Below are 27,974 nucleotides of genomic sequence, written 5' to 3'. Positions count from 1 at the left end.
GCTTGGAGTCCTTGTAGATAATAAACTTGTCTGTAGCAAGTAATGCCAGTCAGCAGCATCAAGGGCAAATAAGGTCTTGACTTGTATTAAATGGGGCAGAGAGTCACGGGAGGAGGGGGTCCCACTGTATAGAGCACTGGTAAGGCCCCATCTAGAATATGCCCTACAGTTTTGTCTCCATCACTCAAACAGGACATTATTGTATTAGAGAGGGGACAGAGAAGGGCAACTAAGCTGGTAAAGGGAAAATCTTAGCTATGAGGAAAGACTGGCCAAATTGGGGATGTTCACTCTGGAGAAGAGGCGCTTAAGGGGAGATATGATAACTATGTATAAATATATAAGGGGATCATATAATAATCTCTCTAATGATTTATTTACCAGTAGCTCCACCCAGCAGACAGGAGGAAGCCAATGAGATTAGAGGAGGGAAAGGGGTGTTACAGGGAGAGCTGGGAAGTGAATCAGTGGTACAGACTGATACATTAGATAGGTACAAGGAAGGGTCGGATGCTTTATTCACCAGTAGCTCCTCCCAGCAGACAGGAGGAAGCCAATGAGATTAGAGGAGGGAAAGGGGTGTTACAGGGAGAGCTGGGAAGTGAATCAGTGGTACAGACTGATACATTAGATAGGTACAAGGAAGGGTCGGATGCTTTATTCACCAGTAGCTCCTCCCAGCAGACAGGAGGGAGCCAATGAGATTAGAGGAGGGAAAGGGGTGTTACAGGAGAGCTGGGAAGTGAATCAGGGGTACAGGCTGATACATTAGATAGGTACAAGGAAGGGTCGGATGCTTTATTCACCAGTAGCTCCTCCCAGCAGACAGGAGGGAGCCAATGAGATTAGAGGAGGGAAAGGGGTGTTACAGGGAGAGCTGGGAAGTGAATCAGGGGTACAGGCTGATACATTAGATAGGTATAAGAAGGGGTTGGATGGTGTTTAGCAAGTGAGGGAATACAGGGATATGGGAGATAGCTCATAGTACAAGTTGATCCAGGGACTGGTCCCATTACATTTTGGAGTCAGGAAGTAATTTTTCCCCCTCTGAGACAAATTGGAGAGACTTCAGATGGGGTTTTTCACCTTCCTCTGGATCAACTGACAGTTAGGCAGGTTAAAGGAACAGTAACAACAAAAACTGAAAGTGTTTTAAAGTAATGAAAATATCATGTAGTGTTGCCCTGCACTAGTAAAACTGATCTGTTTGCTTCAGAAACACTACTATAGTTCATATAAACAAGCTGCTGAGTAGCAATGGCGGAAATTGAAAAATGGCTATATGGCACAGGATAAAAAATGGATAACAGATAACATTATGTTCTACAGAGCTTATCTGCTGACTGCTGTGTAACTTGAGCCTTTCTCCTTTGAATGGCTGCCTCCATGGCTACACAGCAGCTTGTTTATATAAACTATAGTAGTACTTATCTGTTATCTACTGTGTATCCTGTGCTTGAATGGCTGCCCCCATGGCTACACAGCAGCTTGTTTATATAAACTATAGTAGTACTTATCTGTTATCTATTGTGTATCCTGTGCTTGAATGGCTGCCCCCATGGCTACACAGCAGCTTGTTTATATAAACTATAGTAGTACTTATCTGTTATCTACTGTGTATCCTGTGCTTGAATGGCTGCCCCCATGGCTACACAGCAGCTTGTTTATATAAACTATAGTAGTACTTATCTGTTATCTACTGTGTATCCTGTGCTTGAATGGCTGCCCCTATGGCTACACAGCAGCTTGTTTATATAAACTATAGTAGTGTTTCTGAAGCAAACACAGCAGTTTTACTAGTACAGGCAACACTGCATTATATTTTTATTATTTTAAAACAATTTCATGTTTTGATGTTACTGGTCCTTTAAAAAAAGTTAAAAGGTTGGACCTGATGGACATGTGTCTTTTTTCAACCTCACTTACTATGTTACTGTGTTACTATGTTACTAAATGACTGTGTTACTAAGTTATTATATATCTTTCCGCTAGAGCTGTACTTTCCTGGAAGCCTCAGTCTCTCTTCTGGGACAGTTCCCCCTGGGATTTGCAAGAAATCTTCCTATACAAGTACCTGGGGATCAGCGACTCTGTTTATTCTCAGGTATCAACGTCTTCTTATTGCTCCATTACACGAATCTCAATATTATTACATTCAATTCCTAACAATGTCACAGCTACTCTACAGTTTTCTGACCAAAATGCCTTTCATCATTTCTCATTGATCTCCTCGTCTATATCTATATATAATTGTTTATGCAATTAGAAGGAATGACACTTTCTATCCCAGTGACTGTTTTCCCTTTAATATTGATCACTGTATCATATATGTATATGTATGTATGTATGTATGTATGTACAGTATGTATATATGTATATATGTATAACTTTATTTGTAAAGTGCTTCTAAGGAGCCGCAGTGCTGTACAATGCATAAAATATATATAAAAGTACAATAGATATAAAAGTACAATAGATATAAAAGTACAATTTATATAAAAGTACAACATATATAAAAGTACAATAGATATAAAAGTACAATATATATAAAGTATACATGGGGGAGACAAATCACATAATAAATTTATATATAGAATCATAGGACAAAGAGCTAAAGTGCTATGTGGTAATAGACATAGTGGTAAGGAGGCCCCTGCCCCGTAGAGCTTACAGTCTAAGTGGATGAGAGACTAACATACAGGTACAAATTGGAGATGAAAAAGTGCACAAGGTAAGTCATAGTCAGTAGGGACAGGACTGGGCTAATGTTCTAGTGGTCCAGAAGGTTGACTCTTAGTTTTTTCTTGAAGAGATTAAGAGAGGATTCCTTACAGAGGAATTCAGGGATGGAGTTCCAGAGAGAAGGAGCACAAGATAGAAGGGTTTGAGATGAGAGGGGGCAGTGGATGTGGATGGAGTGAAGAGAAAGTGTCTCTGAGAAGAGCCGAGAAGACAACCAGGAACGTATAGTGAGACAAGAGAAGAAATGTAGTGAGGAGCAGAGGAGTGAGGGACATGAATGTTAGTAGAAGGGTTTTATATGTTACTAGACATTAAGCCCGTTAAATTAACGGGCGCTAGAACATATCCGTGGGGCACATGCGCAGTAGCGCAATCCCACGGACACAGGGACTGGACGCAGAGACACTTCAACTTTATTATATAGGATTCTTTGCTTAACAGGCAGCCATGCTAAGGATTTTAGTTGGGGTTGAGAAGGTTCCCTTTTAGGAGAGAGCAGAAGGATCCTGGTAGCAGAGTTTAAGATTAATTGGAGGGGAGAGAGATGGGAGTCAGGGAGACCAGTTAGGAGGAGATTGCAATAGTCTAAACGGGATAAGAAAAGGGCATAAATTAGTGTTTTGGCTGTTGTTTGTGAAAGAAATGGGCGTATCTTGGCTATATTGTGGAGGAAGAAACGTCAGGTTTTGGCAATATTATTAATATGATTAGAGAAGGAGATGGACTGGTCAAAGATGACCCCTAAGCAGCGTGCTGAGTTAACTGGGTTAATGCTCATGCCATCAATACTAATGGTGAAAGGAAGAGAAGGGCTCATTTGGGTGAAAAGACCATGAGCTCAGTCTTGGCCCAGTTGAGTTTGAGGTGGGGTTGGTTCATCCATGAAGAGAAAGATACTAACAGTCTGATATCTGGGTTTGAACGTCAGAGGTTAGTGAGGGAGAGTCTAAATATATCTGTATGTCATCGGCATAGAGGTGATATTTAAGGCCAAATGAAGATATAAGCTGATACAAGGAGAACAACAGAGGACCAAGTACAGAACCCTGAGGCACCCCCACATTGAGATGAACAGGTGGAGAGGATTTGTTTGCAAAAGTAACAGAGAAGGAGCAGTCAGAAAGGTGTGTATGTGTATTGGCCATGCAATCCTTAAGATAGTGTCCAATATCGGGAGACAAAAAGCCTTCTCCACCTGCAGCTCCCACTTGGTCTCCATATTTAATGGGACTCTCATCGCTATTTATGTGGCTCTCCCCAGAAAAGACTCACGGACTATAAGCAAAGTTCTCTCTCTCTGATATAAACTGTAGTTACCCCACTGATTAACCCACTCATTTACAGCCTGAGAAGTAAAGATATCAGACAAGCCTATGATCATCTGGCCACCAAGAAGTAAACACTAGGAGTAACTTGCAGTGCAATCCCAGTATCCCAATGACAAGCAGTGTGTTTCTCTCCACCCAATTATCATTTTCTTTTTTTATTTCACCTCAGTATTGGGGTAAAATTGTTGTATTGTATTGTTTGTATCTCCCTGATCTGTTAGTATGTCACTGATAAAGAAAGTAAAGGCCCATTAGGAAGCCACACACATAACCCAAGAAATACTGTAGTATCTGATCTTAGAGATAGACCTCTGGCCTCTCTTGAGATTCCTGTCTGAGTTGAACCAGTTACTTTAACTGAACAAACGTATGGTGATATCTAGGATAACCAAATACATCTCTCTTATCAACTCCATTATGTGCTACACTAGGGTCATTAACTCTGAACTTGCTTTCTATCCAGAATTTTATTTAGATCCAGCTATTTAGATCCAGCTAATGGTCTTTAGATCCAGCTATTTAGATCAAGCTAATGGTCTTTACATCCAGCCATTTAGATCTAGCTAGTGGTCTTTAGATCCAGCCATTTATATCCAGCTAATGGTCTTTAGATCCAGACATTTAGATCCAGCTAATGGTCTTTAGATCCAGCTATTTTAGATCCAGCTAATGGTCTTTAGATCCAGCTATTTAGATCCAGCTTATGGTCTTTAGATCCAGCTATTTAGATCCAGCTAATGGTCTTTAGATCCAGCTATTTAGATCCAGCTAATGGTCTTTAGATCCAGCCATTTAGATCCAGCTAATGGTCTTTAGATCCAGACATTTAGATCCAGCTAATGGTCTTTAGATCCAGCTATTTTAGATCCAGCTAATGGTCTTTAGATCCAGCTATTTAGATCCAGCTAATAGTCTTTAGATCCAGCTATTTAGATCCAGCTTATGGTCTTTAGATCCAGCTATTTAGATCCAGCTAATGGTCTTTAGATCCAGCTATTTAGATCCAGCTAATGGTCTTTAGATCCAGCTATTTAGATCCAGCTTATGGTCTTTAGATCCAGCTATTTAGATCCAGCTTATGGTCTTTAGATCCAGCTATTTAGATCCAGCTTATGGTCTTTAGATCCAGCTATTTAGATCCAGCTAATGGTCTTTAGATCCAGCTATTTAGATCCAGCTTATGGTCTTTAGATCCAGCTATTTAGATCCAGCTTATGGTCTTTAGATCCAGCTATTTAGATCCAGTTTATGGTCTTTAGATCCAGCTATTTAGATCCAGCTTATGGTCTTTAGATCCAGCTATTTAGATCCAGCTAATGGTCTTTAGATCCAGCTATTTAGATCCAGCTAATGGTCTTTACATCCAGCCATTTAGATCCAGCTAATGGTCTTTAGATCCAGTTATTTCCCCAAAGACACATTGACAGGTTGATTTGGCTCAACTGCGTCTCTGGTTCAGTGATGATCAGTGGATCATCCCATTAGCTGGATTATATATATATATTGTCAAAGGTTCAAGATTCTTCATTTCCATGAGGGTGTTCAATTATATCTGCTTATATCTTCCAGTCCCTTGACTTTATTCTTCAATCCTAAGCAAGGTGGGTGCCCTCCTATCTGCAACACTTCAGAGACCAAGAACAAATCAAATGTCCCTCCCAGCTATGCCAGTCTCTTTCTGTATCAGTATAATCCCCATTGTTTCTGAGAGTCATTCAACTGACACATCATTACCCTTGAAAGGACTATGAAGCGCCAAGAATTTCGGTTGGATTAAAGAATATATTGGTAAGATGTACCCTACACCCTCTAAAGTCTCCAAGGGAACTCTGTATGTTACAGACACCCTATAATGCTTATGGGCTTGTATATTGGACTGTCTACTTTATTATCTACGATATAGGCAAGACCATAACTTTGTTTAGGGGACATCAGCCAAGATCCCCTAGTGTTGCAGTGGGAAAATAAAAATCAGAAAATCAATGGCTGGACTTGAAATGAATGAAGGAAATTGATTCTCAACAAATATTTGTGTTTCTTTAGTTTCATTTTATATATTGTAACATTTCTCTGCATCCTAATTGCTATATATTCCATAGTATAATATTAATTATGGGCAGCCTTCCATTTTCTTTTCTCTTTCCTCTGTCCTTCCTTTCCTCTTTCATCAATTACTTTATCTTACTTATACTTTTACACTTGTCTCTGAATTTGTCCATTTTACCTGGACACGCGGCACTTTTTTTAAACTACAATGGAAAGTTTTGTAGGCCAAATAGTGATACTCAGAGTTCCCTGTATAACTCAGCCTGCAGCCTTGTGCCTTTATATGGTCACAGAACAACCCCTCAGTGACTTCTAATATCCTTATCATTTACAGTAGGGGGTACATTATCCCTTATAATACATGAGTGATACTCAGAGTTCCCTGTATAACTCAGCCTGCAGCCTTGTGTCTTTATATGGTCACAGAACAACCCCTCAGTGACTTCTAATATCCTTATCATTTACAGTAGGGGGTACATTATCCCTTATAATACATGAGTGATACTCAGAGTTCCCTGTATAACTCAGCCTGCAGCCTTGTGCCTTTATATGGTCACAGAACAACCCCTCAGTGACTTCTAATATCCTTATCATTTACAGTAGGGGGTACATTATCCCTTATAATACATGAGTGATACTCAGAGTTCCCTGTATAACTCAGCCTGCAGCCTTGTGTCTTTATATGGTCACAGAACAACCCCTCAGTGACTTCTAATATCCTTATCATTTACAGTAGGGGGTACATTATCCCTTATAATACATGAGTGATACTCAGAGTTCCCTGTATAACTCAGCCTGCAGCCTTGTGTCTTTATATGGTCACAGAACAACCCCTCAGTGACTTCTAATATCCTTATCATTTACAGTAGGGGGTACATTATCCCTTATAATACATGAGTGATACTCCGAGTTCCCTGTATAACTCAGCCTGCAGCCTTGTGTCTTTATATGGTCACAGAACAACCCCTCAGTGACTTCTAATATCCTTATCATTTACAGTAGGGGGTACATTATCCCTTATAATACATGAGTGATACTCAGAGTTCCCTGTATAACTCAGCCTGCAGCCTTGTGCCTTTATATGGTCACAGAACAACCCCTCAGTGACTTCTAATATCCTTATCATTTACAGTAGGGGGTACATTATCCCTTATAATACATGAGTGATACTCAGAGTTCCCTGTATAACTCAGCCTGCAGCCTTGTGCCTTTATATGGTCACAGAACAACCCCTCAGTGACTTCTAATATCCTTATCATTTACAGTAGGGGGTACATTATCCCTTATAATACATGAGTGATACTCAGAGTTCCCTGTATAACTCAGCCTGCAGCCTTGTGCCTTTATATGGTCACAGAACAACCCCTCAGTGACTTCTAATATCCTTATCATTTACAGTAGGGGGTACATTATCCCTTATAATACATGAGTGATACTCAGAGTTCCCTGTATAACTCAGCCTGCAGCCTTGTGCCTTTATATGGTCACAGAACAACCCCTCAGTGACTTCTAATATCCTTATCATTTACAGTAGGGGGTACATTATCCCTTATAATACATGAGTGATACTCAGAGTTCCCTGTATAACTCAGCCTGCAGCCTTGTGCCTTTATATGGTCACAGAACAACCCCTCAGTGACATCTAATATCCTTATCATTTACAGTAGGGGGTACATTATCCCTTATAATACATGAGTGATACTCAGAGTTCCCTGTATAACTCAGCCTGCAGCCTTGTGCCTTTATATGGTCACAGAACAACCCCTCAGTGACTTCTAATATCCTTATCATTTACAGTAGGGGGTACATTATCCCTTATAATACATGAGTGATACTCAGAGTTCCCTGTATAACTCAGCCTGCAGCCTTGTGCCTTTATATGGTCACAGAACAACGCCTCAGTGACTTCTGAAGTTGTTATCGGGCCCCACATTTAAGGAGCTGCTGGTTTGGGGGGTCCCTATGGGGGTGTAGATTAGATCCTATATATTCCATGGCCTGGATGCACCACTTTATATTAGAGAAATACATGAGGCTACTTGCCCATTCCCCTGGGTTGCCGAGTGTTTATGAGCAAATGTTACTAAACACAACGGGGGTGTCACAGAGCAATTAGGGGCCCCTCTGCTCCATCTCCAGTGGAAAGAACTGGGCCCAGTACTGTGTCATGTGATGAATTAGGCTCCTCCTTTGCGCTATAAGATGACGCATCTGAGGAAGAACATTGCTCGGCTTCATTTCAATTTCTTTTCAAACTTTAATTTGTACATTTTACAGAGAGTTTTCCTATCAATATAAAGGGAAGATTTCATTGGATGAGCCGAGGCTGCTCCATCTGCATTTGCCTCTCCGGGGCAGGAGGAAGGGGTTACATTTGGGGGTAGAGAATGTGTTGCAGGGGCATTTGCACCGAGGTGGTCTGGGCCGTCATGAAGGTGATGGGCTGTTTGCGCTTCTTTATCTCTCGAGCCATTTGGCACCAGGAGCAGGAGTAGCACCAGCACAACATGCAGCAGTCATCACAGATGGAGCCCTGGCAACCAATAGGAAGAGAGCAGGCATGAATACTGGCTTGTGATTGGACAGTTGCATGCATGTTTAATTCAATGTCACGCCCCCTAGGGCACCTGGGTGAGAGGGGCAGTAATGCCATGGGGTGGTACCAAACTCATGTTCTCTAGTTACCCCATTAGGAAAGTCCAACTGAGGCAAACGCGAGGCAGCAAGAAAGGAGGAATCTGGCGACTCGGCTGAAAGCTCAGGAATATTTGCCTAAAGGAATTTGTTTTGGCAGCTGAAGGTTTATAAGGTGACAGTGAGTATAAACAAGAGGAATGTGTCCTACTGACACCAGGACGGAGCTTGTTTTTATTCTGTCCATAGGGAAATTGATTGCAGAACACTGGGTCTGACTTACAGGCTTGTACTCGCCAGTAAAACCAGCTTGTATGCCACAGGAGAATTTATATATGGAGCTTTTATTCTAAGGCTGAACACAGGGGCCATCCTGTCCATTTTGCCACCTAAGACGGCCTTCATTTTGACGCCCCTCCCCACGGCACTCACCTTTTCATTGCAGGAGGGGGTGAGGGGTGGTCCACGTCGTGCCGGAGGGGGTTGTGGGTAGTCCAGTCACTAGTGCAGAGAGTGCAATTGCGCTCTCTGCACTAGAAGAGCCAAATTTCAGGGTTGAAATTCGGCTCTTAGTTACCAGGAGCGTCATACTGGGGGGGGGGGCGCTGCCACCTGAGGTGAGTGTCTCAACTCGTCTCATTGGCTGAGCGCCCCTGGCTGAACCGGTGGTGGCAAAGTATAGACTTCTGCCCAGTCTCTGGCCAACAAGAGGTCCTACAGGTAACGTTGCCACCTTTTGCAAAAAAAATTACCGGCTGGTGGGGGGCGGGTACAAAAAGGGGTGTGGTGTGATGTCAAAAGGGGGGCGGGGTTGTGATGCAAAGGGGCGGGCCACGGTGCAGCCAGGACAAAAACCGAAGGACAGGCTAAGTTTATAGGGGCTTGGTGGCGGGCTGAGGGGTCTTTTTAAGGGTATTACAAATTTACCCGCAGCTACATTGCCGGTTAATTTGTAATACCGGCCCCGGCCTTGGCAGGTGTTTTACCGGTAAAATACCGGCCGGATGGCAACCCTACCTACAGGGGTGTCTTGGCATATTCAGACCATTATTCCCTCCTCTGGCCAAGTGAGGAGCACTGGGGGGGTGCTCTTCTGAGATATGTGTGGGTTATGCACAATGAGAGGCCAAAGCATCTGGTATCCAAGATCAGCCAATCACATTTTTCACTATCATTACTCCAGACAGCTGATGGTTGTTGGACCAGACTCAATCTTCTCCTCTTTTGCGCATAAGGGCTTTGTGCCCAGTGTGTAACTCAGCTGTATGGGCACCACACATTTATACACATGGTCACAGTAATGTGAACCCCAGTTATAAGGACCCCATTTATATCTGCAGTAATTGCCTAATAATTACTGGAGGACTGAAGGTTGGAGGTCTCTGGTGGACCTACCAAACTCTATGGTACATTATGTCTCTGATGGACCTACCAAACACACCTCTATGGTACATTATGTCTCTGGTGGACCTACCAAACTCTATGGTACATCATATCTCTGATGGACCTACCAAACTCTATGGTACATCATGTCTCTGATGGACCTACCAAACTCTATGGTACATCATGTCTCTGATGGGCCTACCAAACACACCTCTATGGTACATTATGTCTCTTATGGATCTACCAAACTCTATGGTACATTATGTCTCTGATGGACCTGCCAAACACACCTCTATGGTACATTATGTCTCTTATGGACCTACCAAACTCTATGGTACTCCCTGTTTTACACCAGAGTGGCCCATTTGGGAGGAATGGAGACTTTGCCCTTATGAAACGAAAATTACAGTATGAGCCTCGTTCTATAGAAAGTCATTAATTTGTCACACGGCTTTTGAAGCCCTCGAGCTAAATAACATGACATCATGGGCCTCCCTGTAGGGATATTTTTAGCTATTGTTACCCTTTAACCAAAACAAATATGCTGGTGCCTTCTGTTCTGCCCCTGCCCCCATCCTGGGCTTTTACTTTAGTTAGAAGAACAACACAGGCATTCTCTTGTTTTGAATTTGGAGAATTAATTATCCCCACCCCCACGCTCCTGTGCCCCCAGACTCACAAAAACAGGCCTTTAAATCAGCCTTGAGATTGTGTACCCAGGGGGCTGCAATCAATACGTTCTTTAAACTACAATATACAGCTTAGTACAAAATGCCCCAAGCCTCTGCTATGTTGCTCTGGTATGTGCAGTATCATGTACAGAAAATCTGCCCTATTCAAAGGGTGAGCAGCCTCCTTAGATTGCAGTACACTGGGTCTGACTTACAGGCTTGTACTCACCAGTAAACCAGCTTGGGGCTACCGGACAATTGACCTTTCATTATAGGGCTGACCGGGTGGTGGGGGCTGAATTAGGCATCTGTCACTTGTGATTCAGCCTCTAGTAACCTACCCAAGATACTCTTCAGCTCATGCTTGAGTAGAGCACAACATCATGTTGCCCCAGGATTACAAGGTATGGGGTATTTGTTGGACTAAGTGGTGGGGGAAGCCCTTGCTGGTATTTGAGTGTAAAAAGATACAGTGTTTTTTTTCTAAATGTATTAAGTGTAAAGTCTTTACTGCACTGCCCAATGGGGCTACAATACTGCCCTAAGCAAGGACCCCCCATTGTGTTACTAATGTTCCTCACCTGAGGCCTCTCCACTCCCTGGAACCATTTCATTCACTAACTGACCTCATTCTGCTATGTCCACCTACAGTTTGGGGGGGTCTATAATTAAATACCGCATTGACTTCTCCTCCACTGAGGACAAATAGTAAGGGCTTCCATGAATAAGGGGCGTGGGCATTTGGGGGTTACTATTTCAAGTGCAGAAGAGAAAGTTCTCCCAAGTTGTTTCCTCCCAGACTTACAGAAATGCGATATCTCTCTCTGACAGAAGCCCTCATGGCCATGGAGATAGGGGGGCAAGCTGTGCCGCATCCACAATAGCCCACCCAAAAGGGGTCCAGAAGGGGGAGACAGAGGCACTCCTTAAAGTCGTTGACTGTCTTGCACTGGAGGCAGGGGAAGCACCACAACGCACAGCAACCTGGGAAAGGGAGCAAGAGAAAGGGTTAGAATATGGGGCAAGAGTGCTGGGGGGGGGTGAGTTAAAGGACTGGATCAAATGACAAGGAAGACCTGGAGGAACATATAGAGATGAGGCCAGGAAAGTGTAGCTTATGGGTTCATTTGGGTTGGGGTCACTTACAGATTCCGCAGTCATCACAACAGTCACAGATCCCAGTGTTCCAGTTATTTGATTGTGAGACAGTCACTGTCTGAGAGACTGCAAGGGGATGGACCGTGACAGTCTGCATGGCCTGGGAATAAAGAAGAGAACTGAGATACCATGGCTTATGCCTACCACTCTCTTAACCATGTATTTCCAAGCTTTTTTTGGCCTGGTTCTTCTATGAAGAAGATGCCACTTGATTTGGAGAAGTCCTGACTAATGAGAATAAGGCCCATTTCCAGTCAGTTTTCACCTTCTGCTGCAGCCTACAGTGAAGGTTCCTTCATGATAAACTCCATAATTAATAATTATTGAAGCTTATGATGATGATGATCTCAAGACCCTCATGGAGCTACATTCCCTCAATGAGGATGTGAGTACTTGTGACCCCCCCCAGTGGCCTGGACAGTAAATATGCTTTAGACCCAACTGACCCAGTGGCTACTGTGAGTCCAATTAAGGATCTCCAACTACCAGCAACTGCTGAAAGGCATAATAGTTGGGGGATATCAATCAGTGCACCACTTTTGTCACTTTTGAATAAACAAGTAAACAATGGAGAGGTTATGGATTCCTCTGCAATTATACAATTGCTCTCAAGCAGAAGTCAACCCTCCAGCCCAATCTCTGGAACAGAAATCTCTTTAAAGGAATATAATCCCACCACCACCATTGGGATTTTACATGTTTTATGGGAAGACACGGGGATAGGGATTCTACATGGTTCTAACAGATCAAGGATGGGAAGCAATGAAATCATCATGGAACAAGAGAACGTTGAGGCTGAAAGTTGGCTCCCAAAAAAAAAATCACAAGTCTCTGCTGAACTCCAGAGAGTAAGTGGTGCCATGTTGGGCATTTGTGTATTATAAGAGGATGGTCTAACAATCATCCAGAAGGTTGGGTTCCCCCTGGTTTTCTTTCAAATGAAAGGATGATGGTTTATTTGCAGTGGTTCCTCACAATGTGCAGTGTGCCCTAAGCCTCCATTAGTGTTGCTTTATTACAAACCTGGAGCCATGCCTTCTTCTAGGATGCAGATACTGCCAGTAAATCCTTCATCCATATACTGACTGATACAGAGTTCTGGAGGACCAGATGTGGGTTTTATATTTCTGAAGAGCTACCCCTTCAAGCTAATTATCAGGCTGCTGATGAAGTAACATGGAAACTTAAATATATGTGAAGCACCCAGGCAGATTATCTCATGGGATGTGCTTGCTCTACCGGCTCAAGATCTACTGGCAGATCCCAATCTACCTCTTGAGGAAGCAAAGGTCTGTAATATTATTGCCCCTTTTAAGAGCTGCACAATGAGACATTGCAGTATTAGCTACTCATCCCCCCGAGGAGAGAAATTGTACCACAAGGTTTTTAAGGTAATGGACAGGGGGGGGGGGAGTGAGAAATTCTTAACCATTATTTCTGCTCCTAAACTGTGTTTTTGTCAAAAAGTTATTTCCAAATCTCTGGATGACAATTAGGTGATGCCAAAATGAACTCCAGCAGCCAATGCCATTGTTAGAGACTTGTTACCTCTCTGTGCCCATCATTCAGTCCCTGCCCACTGCACCAATCACCTTCTGAAAACCCCTCTGTGCTCATCACTTCCACTGCTCTCTGCCCCTACTCTACCCACCATCTCCACTGAGGAAACCATCACTCACCTCTCTCTTGCTCTGTCAACTTGATGTGAGCGAGACCAGGGCAATTTTAGTATTTTAGTGTCAGTGGTAGGAATGTGCCCCGACCAGTTTCACCGCTATGGGCAGCTACTGGAGAGGGGGGGTCAGCCTCTTGTGGATTTAATTCTCTGCTTAGATTACGTTTGCATGGAGACTAGGAAACACCTTCCTGCTGTAGCCATGGCGCTTGCCAACGAGTTTATTAATAGAGAAGAGACAGATGTGTCCCAATAAAGAAGGACAGAACAGAGCACACTGCGTAGTGGGAAATTCTAGGGTACACAACCGTAGTGGATGCTCCAAGCAATGAACTTGAGTATAACCTGAAGCCCCTATGCCAGCAAGACTCACTGTTCTCAAGTCCCCACCTCTGTGAAAATCTTCATAGTCATTTGAGAAGGTCATTGTATTCAAAGACACAATGGTCCAGATTGTCCAACCAGAAGAAATTACGACAGAACCTGACAGGACAATTATATGATTTCTGAGAACAACACTGTCTGGTTGCCATGCTTATTTGAGCCTCCTACAGAGCAGGTTTATGTAGTGAAGCACAATCTGGACCTACACCCAACTGTTCCTGGAGAAAACCAGCTCTTCTGTGCACTAACTATATTCATTAGACCCAAGGAGACTTACCATGAGTGGACAATGAATATTTATGTTCCCCAGGACAGCTTTCCTCTACTGGCTCAAAAAGAATTGTCTGGAGAAGAAAGGTGGAACCATTACTAATATCTAGAAATAAATGTGGGGCATGTGAAGGTGTTAAGTATCCCTACCCATATCTGGGGGAGATAAGTGTTCACATAGACCCAGTGTTAGGGCAGTTCCTGTTCCCTAGTCTAAGGGGATGGAGAACATGGTTCTCCCCCATTGGACTTCATTCTTTAGAGGTTTGGATACTGCAGGAGAGCCTGGGGCAAGAGCCCTCAGTAAGAAGATTAAGCCCTAAGGCAGTCCACTAGGTGCTACTCACCAGGCTGTAGGGACTCAAGTCAGTCGTGTAGTCCATTGGCACATCCTTTGAGAAATCTGGTATTCTGGGAGCAGGAACCTGAGAAATAATGCCCATTGGGAACCCAATTCTCTTTGAGCGAATCAATGTTATTCAGCCTAGAGACCTATCCTCCACTACTTCTGTGAGGGTACTTCTGTGAGGGCCCAGATAAGGTTAGGGAGTCACGTGTAGCAGTGCTCTAGACTTGAAGCAACTACCCCCCCAGGGGTAACGTGTATGTATGAAAAGAGAGGGTTACGAAACTCCATCGTCCATTGGGGCCTCAACATGGACTCTTCAGGTGGGAATATATCAGGTCTGTGTGGATAAACACGGTGAGGGTATGTTGAGATGTGTGAGTATGTTGAGGTATGTGGTGTGAGTATGTTGAGGTATGTGGTTTAGGTATGCTGGGATTCCAGAACAGCCAGCTGGATTATACAGTAAATCATGGGGCCACCATAAGGTTCTTAGGCCCTGGCCCTGCCATTAGTATAAGAAGCCCAGAAGAAAACACAAGAGAGTGAAACTAAGTGGGTGACAGTCTAGGAATAGCAGGAACGTGCTCCAGTAGGGCTGGAAAGATCTCACCTCTGATGAAGGTAACCTGTTTCCTATTCAGTATGTAGAGCTGGGGACAGAACGGGGACTTCCGCATGTTCCTCTTCATTTTCACTCACTTTGCCTCTTCTATCCACTGCGTGCGTAACAGGTAACTGCTGACCTTACACCTGATTCTCCACCTCTCACCTGCACCTCTCTACTGAGACTGTCCTGATATCAGATGCCAAGGATCATCTAAGGGACATTTCTCCATCCTTATTCTTCTTTACCTTTCCACAACCTCTTGTGCAGTTCATCATCCCCTTCCTCTAAATACTCTTAGGTCTAACTGTATTTAGCAAACCCCACCCTCGATGTCTCCTACATTATTTGGGTTCTTCTTCCCTTCCCTATCTTCTTGGCAAATGAATTTCAACCAATGGCTTCCTGTACCACTTCCATGGCAACGATACCCAATGGTGGAAGGACCATTCCCTAGTATTAGGATCTCACCACCAGGCCGGGTCCCTAAAAGAGACACAGCCCCTATTTGTTCCCCGAGAACAGTGGCATATCATTGGACTTGTTTCATGGAATCTCTGGTGAGGTGTGTGAGTTGGGCAGGATTTGTGGAAGGGGGGGGGGTATATGGCAAATAACTCCATATCATTTGTTGGACCTCCACTATTACAGGGTTTGCTCTTATGATTTTCATGAGACAAAGCATTAAATGTTTCTTTTTATTCATGGTTCCCCTTTAATGTTCATCTACAAATGGCAATGGAACCAGCTTGGCTAAAGAAGTCAACAAACTGAAGTTGGCACAGTGGAAGTTTTGAGGTTGGATGGAAGGGCTGGGACCTCACATTTACATCTGCTCCTAGTGCCTGACCCTGTGCTTAGGTCTTGGCAGAGAAAAGGGGTGCTATTGGTAAAAAGCATGCAAAATTGATGGAGGAACAGATTTGGTTTATTTGACCTCCATATGTTCAGTCAATATGAGACCTTTCTACAAGGGCCATTGGGAGACAACAAGCAAGCTTTTTCATTGAGACTTGACCCCTATTTAACATTTATCCCAAACTGTGCGCAGAGAGATTAGATTGCACCACCTTTGGCCAATGTCCTTCCTATGTAACTAATTACATTTCCTAATTAACATTTAGGTGTTTCACTAACATTCCTAATTGTCATTTTCAGAAAATACCAAAGAACATTTGGCTGAATGAGTAATGAACTGTCCAATGGTTTGAGGGGTGATGTGCACCTACACCCCAAACTGCAGAGACCCAGGCTCTTCCAAAGACAAAACCATTCGCTGCAGATCATTAGTCTGGAATCGCAACAGATGGAATCTTTCATTCGTATAAAGGCCCTTGGCCCCTCGGGAGAAGTAGAACTTGATGGCCGGCGTGTTCCTCACAAGGACGTGGAACTGAAGTTCAGGACAGCCGAGTAACAGACACTCCTTGAGTGAGGGAGAAAAAGAGCTGAATTTGGATATTGACTATCAATCCCACCTGCACAAGTCTGAAACCTCCTCCAGTCTGTCCTACCCTGCTATACCAATGCCAGTCCTTGGGTATCTCCAATGTAAACAATATTATATTTATATATAGTGATCATATCCCCCTTGTTTATTTTTATATATAGTGATCATATCCCCTTATATATTTATATATAGTGATCATATCCCCTTATATATTTATATATAGTGATCATATCCCCTTATATATTTATATATAGTGATCATATCCCCTTATATATTTATATATAGTGATCATATCCCCCTTATATATTTATATATAGTGATCATATCCCCCTTATATATTTATATATAGTGATCATATCTCCTTATATATTTATATATACTGATCATATCCCCCTTATATATTTATATATAGTGATCATATCCCCCTTATATATTTATATATAGTGATCGTATCCCCTTATATATTTATATATAGTGATCATATCCCCCTTATATATTTATATATATAGTGATCATATCCCCTTATATATAGTGATCATATCCCCTTATATATTTATATATAGTGATCATATCCCCCTTATATATTTATATATAGTGATCATATCCCCTTATATATTTATATATAGTGATCATATCCCCTTATATATTTATATATAGTGATCATATCCCCTTATATATGTATATATAGTGATCATATCCCCTTATATATTTATATATAGTGATCATATCCCCTTATATATTTATATATAGTGATCATATCCCCTTATATATTTATATATAGTGATCATATCCCCTTATATATTTATATATAGTGATCATATCCCCTTATATATTTATATATAGTGATCATATCCCCCTTATATATTTATATATACTGATCATATCCCCTTATATATTTATATATAGTGATCATATCCCCTTATATATTTATATATAGTGATCATATCCCCTTATATATTTATATGTAGTGATCATAACCCCCTTATATATTTATATATCCCCTTATATATTTATATATAGTGATGATATCCCCCTTGACTGTCTCTTCTCCAGTGTAACCAATCCCAACTTGTCTTCTCTGTACTTTCTGTATTTCAGTAATATAGATCTATAGAGCAGTGGAGCACAACACTGTACTGTATATTCTATATGGGACATTATCATTTCTTTGTAAAGGGGGGTTGGTAAGACAACACATAATGGAAGTTAATGAATGAGTGGGGGGAGATGAGAGAAGCTGGAGGAAGAGGGGTTCAGACATTTATGTAAATAATCAGAAGGCTCCACTAGGGGGCGCTCACCTGTGCTACAGATGCGAGGAGCTGGGAACCAATCCCTTTGCCTGTAATACAGAAGATTCGCTCAATGATTTATTTGCACAGAAAACACTAAAGCAGGAAATACAGTGATTATAGAAATTCACTGGTGGTTTGTTATCTAATTACTAAAAGAACTGCAATTGTGTATGAACTGCCCCATTCACTTCTGTATGTTACACATTTATTTATATTATATATTATATACATAGGCCAGTTTTATCTGAGGCTTCATACACTCTATACAGTAGGTACAGGGAGGGGTATCAGTGGATATACAGTAGGTACAGGGAGGGGTATCAGTGGATATACAGTAGGTACAGGGAGGGGTATCAGTGGATATACAGTAAGTACTGGGAGGGGTATCAGTGGATATACAGTAGGTACAGGGAGGGGTATCAGTGGATATACAGTAGGTACAGGGAGGGGTATCAGTGGATATACAGTAGGTACAGGGAGGGGTATCAGTGGATATACAGTAGGTACTGGGGGTATCAGTGGATATACAGTAGGTACAGGGAGGGGTATCAGTGGATATACAGTAAGTACTGGGAGGGGTATCAGTGGATATACAGTAGGTACTGGGGGTATGAGTGGATATACAATAGGTAGATGGGGGGGTATATAATGTACTTACCCCTGTAGTGGCGCCTGACAAACAGATCGTCCATGAAGAGGGCCCGGCCAGTGTAGGAGCTGTACTTGCGGAAGAATATGGAGTATCCCACCAGTGTGGGGCCTGGAATACGGAACATGAAATTAGCTGCTCAGCACCCACTCACCCCATTCCCTTTATGCTGCCCCCCAACAACCCCATGTTCATGCTGATGCCCTGAGCTGCTGTTCCCACTTACCTGTCCCTTCTCCCTCCAGCAGTTCTGCCACCATACAGGAGAAGAAAGGGGCCTCCTCAAAACCATCTTGCCTCAGAGCTGGGGGGCACAGGAGAGAAGGGTCAGTACACGGAGAGTGAGGGGTTAATGGGAGGGAACCTCATTGTGTCCATTACCCATACAGCTTATGGTACCAGCCTGTATTCCCAGTGCTGTTCTGATGTGGCCCCTCCCCCTCCCTGTGTCTGTGGCTCTGCACATGCTCAGTAACTTTCTGTAGGTGCTCAGGGGCCATGTTCACTTGAGTTGTGGTTACTAGGGTCAGTGCCCCCGGCAACCTGAAAGCAAAGTCACGGATTTTGTTGTCTCTGTCTGTTTTCAGGTCCCTACACCCTGTAAGGGTATTTGCTCTTTCACCCCCATTTACTGTACACTGTGCCCCCCAACAGCCATATAGAATGAGCAGCCCCCCTGAATTCCCCTACTTATCTGTGTCATTTCCCTGCCCCCAACACAGACTCCTAAATTAACTCTTTACTCTCATGCTGCAAATACAGGAAGCACCTTGAAAAGGCAGGAATTTATGTGCAGCAGCCGCAATGCCCTCTGGGAAAATCCCACCACCCGACAGGTCAGTCTGACACTGTCTGTACATTTATATAATATCTCTATATAATATCTCTATATAATATCTCTATATAATATATCTATATAATATCTCTATATAATATCTCTATATAATATCTCTATATAATATCTCTATATAATATCTCTATATAATACAGTATCTCTATATAATATCTCTATATAATATCTCTATATAATACAGTATCTCTATATAATATCTCTATATAATATCTCTATATAATATCTCTATATAATATATCTATATAATATCTCTATATAATATCTCTATATAATACAGTATCTCTATATAATATCTCTATATAATATCTCTATATAATATCTCTATATATATCTCTATATAATACAGTATCTCTATATAATATCTCTATATAATATCTCTATATAATACAGTATCTCTATATAATATCTCTATATAATATCTCTATATAATATCTCTATATAATATCTCTATATAATACAGTATCTCTATATAATATCTCTATATAATATCTCTATATAATACAGTATCTCTATATAATATCTCTATATAATATCTCTATATAATATCTCTATATAATATCTCTATATAATACAGTATCTCTAAATAATATCTCTATATAATATCTCTATATAATACAGTATCTCTATATAATATCTCTATATAATATCTCTATATAATACAGTATCTCTATATAATATCTCTATATAATATCTCTCACCTTCTACTGAGTTCTCCATTTCATTCAGTCTTTCCTCATATTGCGCCAGTTCCTGAAATACACAGGAACATAAACACAGGTACAGATACAGAGGTATATAAACACATATATAGACAAACAGGTACAGACACACAGGTACAGACACAGGTACAGACACACAGATACAGACACAGGTACAGACACACAGGTACAGACACACAGGAACATAAACACAGGTACAGACACACAGGTACAGACACAGGTATAGGCACACAGGTACAGACACACAGGTACAGACACACAGGTACAGACACACAGGTACAGACACAGAGGTATATAAACACATATATAGACAAACAGGTACAGACACACAGGTACAGGCACAGGTATAGACACAGAGGTACAGACACACAGGTACATATACACAGGTACAGACACACAGGTACAGACACACAGGTACAGACACACAGGTACAAACACACAGGTACAGACACACAGGAACATAAACACAGGTACAGACACAGGTACAGACACACAGGTGCAGACACACATGAACAGACACACAGGTACAGACACACAGGTACAGACACACAGGTATAGACACACAGGTACAGACACACAGGTAAAGACACACAGGTAAAGACACACAGGTACATTTACACAGGTACAGACACAGAGGTATATAAACACATATATAGACAAACAGGTACAGACACACAGGTACAGGCACAGGTATAGACACAGAGGTACAGACACACAGGTACATATACACAGGTACAGACACACAGGTACAGACACACAGGAACATAAACACAGGTACAGACACACAGGTACAGACACACAGGTACAGACACACAGGAACAGACACACAGGAACAGACACACAGGTACAGACACAGGTACAGACACACAGGTGCAGACACACAGGAACAGACACACAGGTACAGACACACAGGTATAGACACATGTATAGACACACAGGTACAGACACACAGGTAAAGACACACAGGTAAAGACACACAGGTACATTTACACAGGTACAGACACAGAGGTATATAAACACATATATAGACAAACAGGTACAGACACACAGGTACAGGCACAGGTATAGACACAGAGGTACAGACACACAGGTACATATACACAGGTACAGACACACAGGTACAGACACACAGGTACAGACACAGGTACAGACACACAGGAACAGACACACAGGTACAGACACAGGTACAGTCACACAGGTGCAGACACACAGGAACAGACACACAGGTACAGACACACAGGTATAGACACATGTATAGACACACAGGTACAGACACACAGGAACATAAACACAGGTACAGACACAGGTACAGACACACAGGAACATAAACACAGGTACAGACACACAGGTACAGACACAGGTACAGACACACAGGTGCAGACACACAGGAACAGACACACAGGTACAGACACACAGGTATAGACACATGTATAGACACATGTATAGACACACAGGTACAGACACACAGGTAAAGACACACAGGTAAAGACACACAGGTACATTTACACAGGTACAGACACAGAGGTATATAAACACATATATAGACAAACAGGTACAGACACACAGGTACAGGCACAGGTATAGACACAGAGGTACAGACACACAGGTACATATACACAGGTACAGACACACAGGTACAGACACACAGGAACATAAACACAGGTACAGACACACAGGTACAGACACACAGGTACAGACACACAGGAACAGACACACAGGAACAGACACACAGGTACAGACACATGTATAGACACACAGGTACAGACACACAGGTAAAGACACACAGGTAAAGACACACAGGTACATTTACACAGGTACAGACACAGAGGTATATAAACACATATATAGACAAACAGGTACAGACACACAGGTACAGGCACAGGTATAGACACAGAGGTACAGACACACAGGTACATATACACAGGTACAGACACACAGGTACAGACACACAGGTACAGACACAGGTACAGACACACAGGAACAGACACACAGGTACAGACACAGGTACAGTCACACAGGTGCAGACACACAGGAACAGACACACAGGTACAGACACACAGGTATAGACACATGTATAGACACACAGGTACAGACACACAGGAACATAAACACAGGTACAGACACAGGTACAGACACACAGGAACATAAACACAGGTACAGACACACAGGTACAGACACAGGTACAGACACACAGGTGCAGACACACAGGAACAGACACACAGGTACAGACACACAGGTATAGACACATGTATAGACACACAGGTACAGACACACAGGTAAAGACACACAGGTAAAGACACACAGGTACATTTACACAGGTACAGACACAGAGGTATATAAACACATATATAGACAAACAGGTACAGACACACAGGTACAGGCACAGGTATAGACACAGAGGTACAGACACACAGGTACATATACACAGGTACAGACACACAGGTACAGACACACAGGAACATAAACACAGGTACAGACACACAGGTACAGACACACAGGTACAGACACACAGGAACAGACACACAGGAACAGACACACAGGTACAGACACAGGTACAGACACACAGGTGCAGACACACAGGAACAGACACACAGGTACAGACACACAGGTATAGACACATGTATAGACACACAGGTACAGACACACAGGAACATAAACACAGGTACAGACACACAGGTACAGACACAGGTACAGACACACAGGAACATAAACACAGGTACAGACACACAGGTACAGACACAGGTACAGACACACAGGTGCAGACACACAGGAACAGACACACAGGTACAGACACACAGGTATAGACACATGTATAGACACACAGGTACAGACACACAGGTAAAGACACACAGGTAAAGACACACAGGTACATTTACACAGGTACAGACACAGAGGTATATAAACACATATATAGACAAACAGGTACAGACACACAGGTACAGGCACAGGTATAGACACAGAGGTACAGACACACAGGTACATATACACAGGTACAGACACACAGGTACAGACACACAGGTACAGACACACAGGTACAGACACAGGTACAGACACACAGGAACAGACACACAGGTACAGACACAGGTACAGTCACACAGGTGCAGACACACAGGAACAGACACACAGGTACAGACACACAGGTATAGACACATGTATAGACACACAGGTACAGACACACAGGAACATAAACACAGGTACAGACACAGGTACAGACACACAGGAACATAAACACAGGTACAGACACACAGGTACAGACACAGGTACAGACACACAGGTGCAGACACACAGGAACAGACACACAGGTACAGACACACAGGTATAGACACATGTATAGACACACAGGTACAGACACACAGGTAAAGACACACAGGTAAAGACACACAGGTACATTTACACAGGTACAGACACAGAGGTATATAAACACATATATAGACAAACAGGTACAGACACACAGGTACAGGCACAGGTATAGCTACACAGGTACAGACACAGAGTTACAGACACACAGGTACATATACACAGGTACAGACACACAGGTACATATACACAAGTAAAGACACAAGTATAGCTACACAGCTACAGACACACAGTTATAGACACACAGGTATAGACACAGGTACATATAGACAGGTACATATACACAGATAAAGACACAGGTATAGCTACACAGGTACAGATACACAGGTACAGACACACAGGTACATATACACAGGTAAAGACACAGGTGTAGCTACACAGGTACAGACACAAGTACAAATACACTGGGGGTATGTGTGTGTAGCAATGTGGCAGCACATCTCTCCCTTAGCACAGGGATTATTATAGGCAGCAATTTTGCAGCGCTGGGGTCCAAGTTTCAGTTCCAGTTAGAGAACTATCTGCAAGGAATGTGCAGTAAGCTCACTGGGGCAAGAAATGATGGAAATGTGGTAGGGACCTTAGATTGTAAGCTCACTGGGACAGGGACTGATGGGAATGTGATAGGGACCTTAGATTGTAAGCTCACTGGGACAGGGACTGATGGGAATGTGATAGGGACCTTAGATTGTAAGCTCACTGGGGCAGGGACTGATGGGAATGTGATAGGGACCTTAGGTTGTAAGCTCACTGGGGCAGGGACTGATGGAAATGTGGTAGGGATCTTAGATTGTAAGATCAGCGGGACAGGGACTGATGGGAATGTGATAGAGATTTTAGATTGTAAGCTCACTGGGACAAGGCTCATGTTAGTGTGATAGGGACCTTAGATTATAAGGATGTAAATCCTCTTCATCTATGTCCCCCCCCAGGGCAAGTACATGGGGCTGGTGTTACCCCCCGTGCCCCCCCCCCGCAGTACCTGAATCATTCTCATGATCTCCTCACAGTCCCCCGCATGTGCCGCTCTCACCCTGCAGGGAGTTGTCATTGTACCTGCTACTCCCTGCAACCCTGCACAACTCTTATTATAGGGGGGAGTCGGCTACATTATCCAGCCCCCTCCCGGATTTACACTATAGGATTCCGGCTCATGTCAATAAACCCTGGTGTGAAATGTACACCCCCCCCTGTACAAACCCCCGGGGCTCCCACATACTCAGCTGGGGGGAGACATCTGATCCTGCACCTCGGGGGGTTCCTGAATGGAAACAACTCCCTGCACCAATGTTCCAACGTGGAGTGAGAAGCCCCGGGGGCAGTTACATCAGCAAGGGGAGGGGCAAGTGCTTATTTACCCCCTTGGGTTGGGAATGAGACGTGGGAGGAGGGCAGATACGATTGGTCGCATATTATTGTACATACAGCAGAAAGTACACCTTGCCCCCCCCCCCATCACTGGTGCAATTTGCTATTGAAATAAGGTCTAGTTCCATTTCTTTAGTTCTGATTGGCTCAGCTGATCCCCAGATATTTCATAGTCTAGTGCCCCCCACTAGATCATCTGGCAGGAGTCAGAACAACCTGCGGCTTGGGACAGGTCCTTGGCCCCTCGGGAAGGCTACTAACATATGGCCAGGCTGTTCCAATCAAGGACGGAGAAGTGAAGGTGACAGCAGCCCCCAGTCGAGAGGCACATCTGGGGGAAGAGACCATAGAAGAACTGAAGAAACAGACCTTGGGAAAAGTCGAGTGGATGGAAGAAGAGAAACGGAGGCTAATAAAGGCCTCCCAGAGCCACTCACCTCAGCCACATGTTACAGCTCTGCTACAGTTGCACAACATCCACACACAGTATTTGAATCATGTGCATAATCTCCTCACAGTCACCAGCATGTGCCGCCCTCACCCTGCAGGGAGTTACAGGTGTATGTGGGATGGACTCAGTTCCCCAGTTACAGGTGTATGTGGGATGGACACAGTGCCCCAGTTACAGGTGTATGTGGGATGGACTCAGTGTCCCAGTTACAGGTGTATGTGGGATGGACTCAGTGTCCCAGTTACAGGTGTATGTGGGATGGACTCAGTGCCCCAGTTACAGGTGTATGTGGGATGGACTCAGTGTCCCAGTTACAGGTGTATGTGGGATGGACTCAGTGTCCCAGTTACAGGTGTATGTGGGATGGACTCAGTGTCCCAGTTACAGGTGTATGTGGGATGGACTCAGTGTCCCAGTTACAGGTGAATGTGGGATGGACTCAGTGTCCCAGTTACAGGTGTATGTGGGATGGACTCAGTGTCCCAGTTACAGGTGTATGTGGGATTGACTCAGTGTCCCAGTTACAGGTGTATGTGGGATGGACTCAGTGTCCCAGTTACAGGTGTATGTGGGATGGACTCAGTGTCCCAGTTACAGGTGTATGTGGGATGGACTCAGTGTCCCAGTTACAGGTGTATGTGGGATGGACTCAGTGTCCCAGTTACAGGTGTATGTGGGATGGACTCAGTGTCCCAGTTACAGGTGTATGTGGGATGGACTCAGTGCCCCAGTTACAGGTGTATGTGGGATGGACTCAGTGTCCCAGTTACAGGTGTATGTGGGATGGACACAGTGTCCCAGTTACAGGTGTATGTGGGATGGACTCAGTGTCCCAGTTACAGGTGTATGTGGGATGGACTCAGTGCCCCAGTTACAGGTGTATGTGGATGGACTCAGTTCCCCAGTTACAGGTGTATGTGGGATGGACTCAGTTCCCCAGTTACAGGTGTATGTGGGATGGACTCAGTTCCCCAGTTACAGGTGTATGTGGGATGGACTCAGTGTCCCAGTTACAGGTGTATGTGGGATGGACACAGTGCCCCAGTTACAGGTGTATGTGGGATGGACTCAGTGCCCCAGTTACAGGTGTATGTGGGATGGACTCAGTTCCCCAGTTACAGGTGTATGTGGGATGGGCTCAGTGTCCCAGTTACAGGTGTATGTGGGATGGACTCAGTTCCCCAGTTACAGGTGTATGTGGGATGGACTCAGTTCCCCAGTTACAGGTGTATGTGGGATGGACTCAGTGTCCCAGTTACAGGTGTATGTGGGATGGACTCAGTGTCCCAGTTACAGGTGTATGTGGGATGGACTCAGTGTCCCAGTTACAGGTGAATGTGGGATGGACTCAGTGTCCCAGTTACAGGTGTATGTGGGATGGACTCAGTGTCCCAGTTACAGGTGTATGTGGGATGGACTCAGTGTCCCAGTTACAGGTGTATGTGGGATGGACTCAGTGTCCCAGTTACAGGTGTATGTGGGATGGACTCAGTGCCCCAGTTACAGGTGTATGTGGGATGGACTCAGTGTCCCAGTTACAGGTGTATGTGGGATGGACACAGTGTCCCAGTTACAGGTGTATGTGGGATGGACTCAGTGTCCCAGTTACAGGTGTATGTGGGATGGACTCAGTGCCCCAGTTACAGGTGTATGTGGGATGGACTCAGTTCCCCAGTTACAGGTGTATGTGGGATGGACTCAGTTCCCCCAGTTACAGGTGTATGTGGGATGGACTCAGTTCCCCAGTTACAGGTGTATGTGGGATGGACTCAGTGTCCCAGTTACAGGTGTATGTGGGATGGACACAGTGCCCCAGTTACAGGTGTATGTGGGATGGACTCAGTGCCCCAGTTACAGGTGTATGTGGGATGGACTCAGTTCCCCAGTTACAGGTGTATGTGGGATGGGCTCAGTGTCCCAGTTACAGGTGTATGTGGGATGGACTCAGTTCCCCAGTTACAGGTGTATGTGGGATGGACTCAGTTCCCCAGTTACAGGTGTATGTGGGATGGACTCAGTGTCCCAGTTACAGGTGTATGTGGGATGGACTCAGTGTCCCAGTTACAGGTGTATGTGGGATGGACTCAGTGTCCCAGTTACAGGTGTATGTGGGATGGACTCAGTGTCCCAGTTACAGGTGTATGTGGGATGGACTCAGTGTCCCAGTTACAGGTGTATGTGGGATGGACTCAGTGTCCCAGTTACAGGTGTATGTGGGATGGACACAGTGTCCCAGTTACAGGTGTATGTGGGATGGACTCAGTGTCCCAGTTACAGGTGTATGTGGGATGGACTCAGTGCCCCAGTTACAGGTGTATGTGGGATGGACTCAGTTCCCCAGTTACAGGTGTATGTGGGATGGACTCAGTTCCCCAGTTACAGGTGTATGTGGGATGGACTCAGTTCCCCAGTTACAGGTGTATGTGGGATGGACACAGTGCCCCAGTTACAGGTGTATGTGGGATGGACTCAGTGTCCCAGTTACAGGTGTATGTGGGATGGACTCAGTGCCCCAGTTACAGGTGTATGTGGGATGGACTCAGTCCCCAGTTACAGGTGTATGTGGGATGGACTCAGTTCCCCAGTTA

At 43.8% G+C, this 27,974-nt stretch overlaps 2 protein-coding genes and 1 long non-coding RNA gene across 3 annotated transcripts; 1 reads left to right on the top strand and 2 right to left on the bottom strand.

Annotated features, from left to right (window-relative positions):
* Positions 1-1,917: 1,917 nt before the first annotated feature.
* LOC121402295 lies at positions 1,918-16,540 on the top strand. The gene is made up of 3 exons (XR_005966726.1): positions 1,918-2,104; positions 5,640-5,858; positions 16,403-16,540. It is a non-coding gene; the product is annotated as an uncharacterized LOC121402295 (long non-coding RNA).
* Positions 8,097-14,078, bottom strand: LOC121402294 (placenta-specific gene 8 protein-like). The gene is made up of 3 exons (XM_041589011.1): positions 11,951-14,078; positions 11,610-11,788; positions 8,097-8,649 (listed from the first exon to the last, which is right to left on the bottom strand). Exons 1-3 carry the CDS (start codon positions 12,057-12,059, stop codon positions 8,485-8,487), a joined length of 453 nt encoding a protein of 150 aa, XP_041444945.1. The 5' UTR covers positions 12,060-14,078; the 3' UTR covers positions 8,097-8,484.
* On the bottom strand, positions 14,167-25,436 carry LOC108703443 (thialysine N-epsilon-acetyltransferase). The gene is made up of 6 exons (XM_041589010.1): positions 24,550-25,436; positions 20,190-20,241; positions 18,865-18,942; positions 18,648-18,749; positions 17,996-18,036; positions 14,167-16,670 (listed from the first exon to the last, which is right to left on the bottom strand). Exons 1-6 carry the CDS (start codon positions 24,616-24,618, stop codon positions 16,470-16,472), a joined length of 543 nt encoding a protein of 180 aa, XP_041444944.1. The 5' UTR covers positions 24,619-25,436; the 3' UTR covers positions 14,167-16,469.
* Between the last annotated feature and the right edge of the window lie 2,538 nt (positions 25,437-27,974).

Source organism: Xenopus laevis, chromosome 3S, assembly GCF_017654675.1.
Source record: "Xenopus laevis strain J_2021 chromosome 3S, Xenopus_laevis_v10.1, whole genome shotgun sequence".
Classification (NCBI taxonomy): Eukaryota; Metazoa; Chordata; class Amphibia; order Anura; family Pipidae; genus Xenopus; species Xenopus laevis.
Note: the sequence above shows the minus strand (reverse complement) of the source record. Positions and strands in the feature narration are given on the sequence as shown.